At 47.9% G+C, this 2359-nt stretch overlaps 1 protein-coding gene across 1 annotated transcript; it reads right to left on the bottom strand.

Annotated features, from left to right (window-relative positions):
• Positions 1–288: 288 nt before the first annotated feature.
• On the bottom strand, positions 289–2060 carry LOC147608434 (UDP-glycosyltransferase 85A1-like). The gene is made up of 2 exons (XM_086789130.1): positions 1507–2060; positions 289–1357 (listed from the first exon to the last, which is right to left on the bottom strand). The coding sequence occupies exons 1-2, from the start codon at positions 2030–2032 to the stop codon at positions 420–422; spliced, it is 1464 nt and encodes a 487-aa protein (XP_086645256.1). The 5' UTR covers positions 2033–2060; the 3' UTR covers positions 289–419.
• Positions 2061–2359: the final 299 nt, after the last annotated feature.

Genomic DNA, 2359 nt, shown 5'->3' with positions numbered 1-2359 from the left:
ATTTGCACATGTATGTATGTATACTATGCGTTGTACGAATTAAAGGCACTTGCATGTGCCCATTACACACACACACACACACGTATATCGCATGTGCACGTATATGTATACATACTATGCAATTGTGAATTATTTACACAGATATGCATGTGCACATATATGAGTTGTTTACCCATAGCATTATATGTATATATATAATGCGTTTATGAGTTGTTTACCCATAGCACCCTTAAAAGGGTGTTTATTTTTAAAAACAAAAGTGTTCACATATTGTGACGTGCACAAGTGTGGACCAAACCCGCTGAGGACACCTTCTATAGAGATGGTTACATTGGGACCATTCACACATGACCTTCTCTCGGTAGTTACACGCCACAATGCAAAGAGTGTTAATTTTTTTTTTGAAGACGACAATATATCTATCCTAAGGATTGGATGAGTGCTTGGATGTTGTTATATGAAGTGCCTCCTGGTAAGAGGCTTTGACAACCGGCGTCTCTGAGCTGCATCGCATTCTTTCTAAGAACCTTGCCTTGCTCGTCTTCCATGAGAGACCTGATAACTCTTTCTACCTCCCCTTTCTCAACCAAGGCGCCACCACCCTCGCCACTGGCTTCAAACCGAAGCCCAACTTTCCACTCCTCCACAATATACTTAGCATCCATGAACTGGTCAGCAAAGTAGGGCCAACAGAGCATGGGCACTCCATGGCTGATGGCTTCGATGGTGGAGTTCCAGCCTGCGTGAGTGAGGAAGCCGCCAACGGAAGGGTGTGAAAGGGCACGGAGCTGGGGGGCCCAGCTGACGACATATCCTCTGCCGTTGGTTTTGGCGATGAAGTCCGGCGGGAAGGCGGCGTAAGGGTCAGCTTCGACGAGGTCGGGGCGGAAGACCCAGAGGAAACGCTGCTGGCTGGAGAGGAGGCCGGACAGAATCTCTTCAAACTGGCGTTTGGAGAGGATGGTGACACTGCCGAAGGAGACGTAGAGGACGGAGAGGGGCGGCTGGCTGTCAAGCCAATGCAGGCAAGCTCTGTCTTCTTTCCACAAGCTTGTGCTGCTCTCGTTTTCCAAGGTTTCCACAAGGGGGCCAACGGAATAGACGGGTATGTCCAGGTGGTCTGACAGTGACTCGAATGCGGGGCCCTCCAGCGGTTCGTAGCTGTTCACCACGATTGCATGGGCCCGCTCATTAGAGTCCTTGCACGCACGCGCCATGTAGCCGTACACATATTCATTATCGTTAACTACGTGCTTGAAGTCCGGCAAGTCCCCATTCAACAGCGTGGGCAATCCACGTAGCCCCTCTTGGAACACGTCTTTCTTGGACCGCTCCCTCTTCATCACCACCTCCAAAACTACACATTATTGTGAAACATATCAACCTCTGTGTAATGAAGGTGCTCAAACGTAACCAGGATCTAATCAATAAAATTAAAAATAATAGTAATAATGTTCAAAACATCGAGAGAGAGAGAGAGAGAGAGAGAGAGAGAGAGTGTTTTACCATCTTTGGTGGATATCTGGTCTGTTACCAGGTAGTTGACTAGCAGTTGCATACTTTGGCTAGAAGCAGAGAGTGCTATCCTCGGTATGCTGAACTTATCAGCTACTCTCTGAGTGGGGCCAGTCATCATCATATCAGAGATTAAGCATGTCACGGGTAGATCACCTTGATTGAGCTTATGCAGCAGCTTCTCCAGGTCCCCAGCAAGGCCTTGTTGGGCCTCAAAGAAGTGCTCAAGAGAAACCCTAAAATCGTTGCTCAAGTCTAGGCCCGGAATAGGGATATGGGCTTTCCTAATGTCTAGTTGTTGAGTAGTGTTGTTCTCATGCTTGATTTCCTCTTGCTCTTGCTGCTCATTAAGCTCAACAATCCTATGGTGGATGGGGTCGATATTAACAAATGTAATGGTGACGCCGTGAGAGGCCAGAGTCTTGCAGAAACGCATAAGCGGATTAAGGTGGCCTTGGGCAGGTAAAGGGATGGCTAAAGCGTGGTGCTTCCGAGTTGACGAGGAAGAGAAATCCATTGAGATGATAGTTGGTTGCGCACTAAGCTCTGCCACACAAGGGATAGGGTTGGTCTGGGGCAGCAGGTAGGCTCTACGGGTTTATTAAATATCGAGGCTCAAGCATGAACCCAAAAATATCAAACCAAAAATATCAAGGGTTTATTCCGAATGCCCAAACCATGGGCATTACCGTCTGTCCCCAACGTTGCTTCTTATGCCGCAAGATCCTTCACTGTCCTTTTTTTATGGATTCTCACTTCTATTATGGGCTCTCACCGGATTCGGAATCCCTTGCCCACACCCTCTCTCTCTCTCTCTCTCAATGGGCAGTTGTAGCATGCCCTA

This window comes from Cibotium barometz, chromosome 53 (assembly GCF_041138505.1).
Source record: "Cibotium barometz isolate CiBa-2024 chromosome 53, ASM4113850v1, whole genome shotgun sequence".
Classification (NCBI taxonomy): Eukaryota; Viridiplantae; Streptophyta; class Polypodiopsida; order Cyatheales; family Cibotiaceae; genus Cibotium; species Cibotium barometz.
Note: the sequence above shows the minus strand (reverse complement) of the source record. Positions and strands in the feature narration are given on the sequence as shown.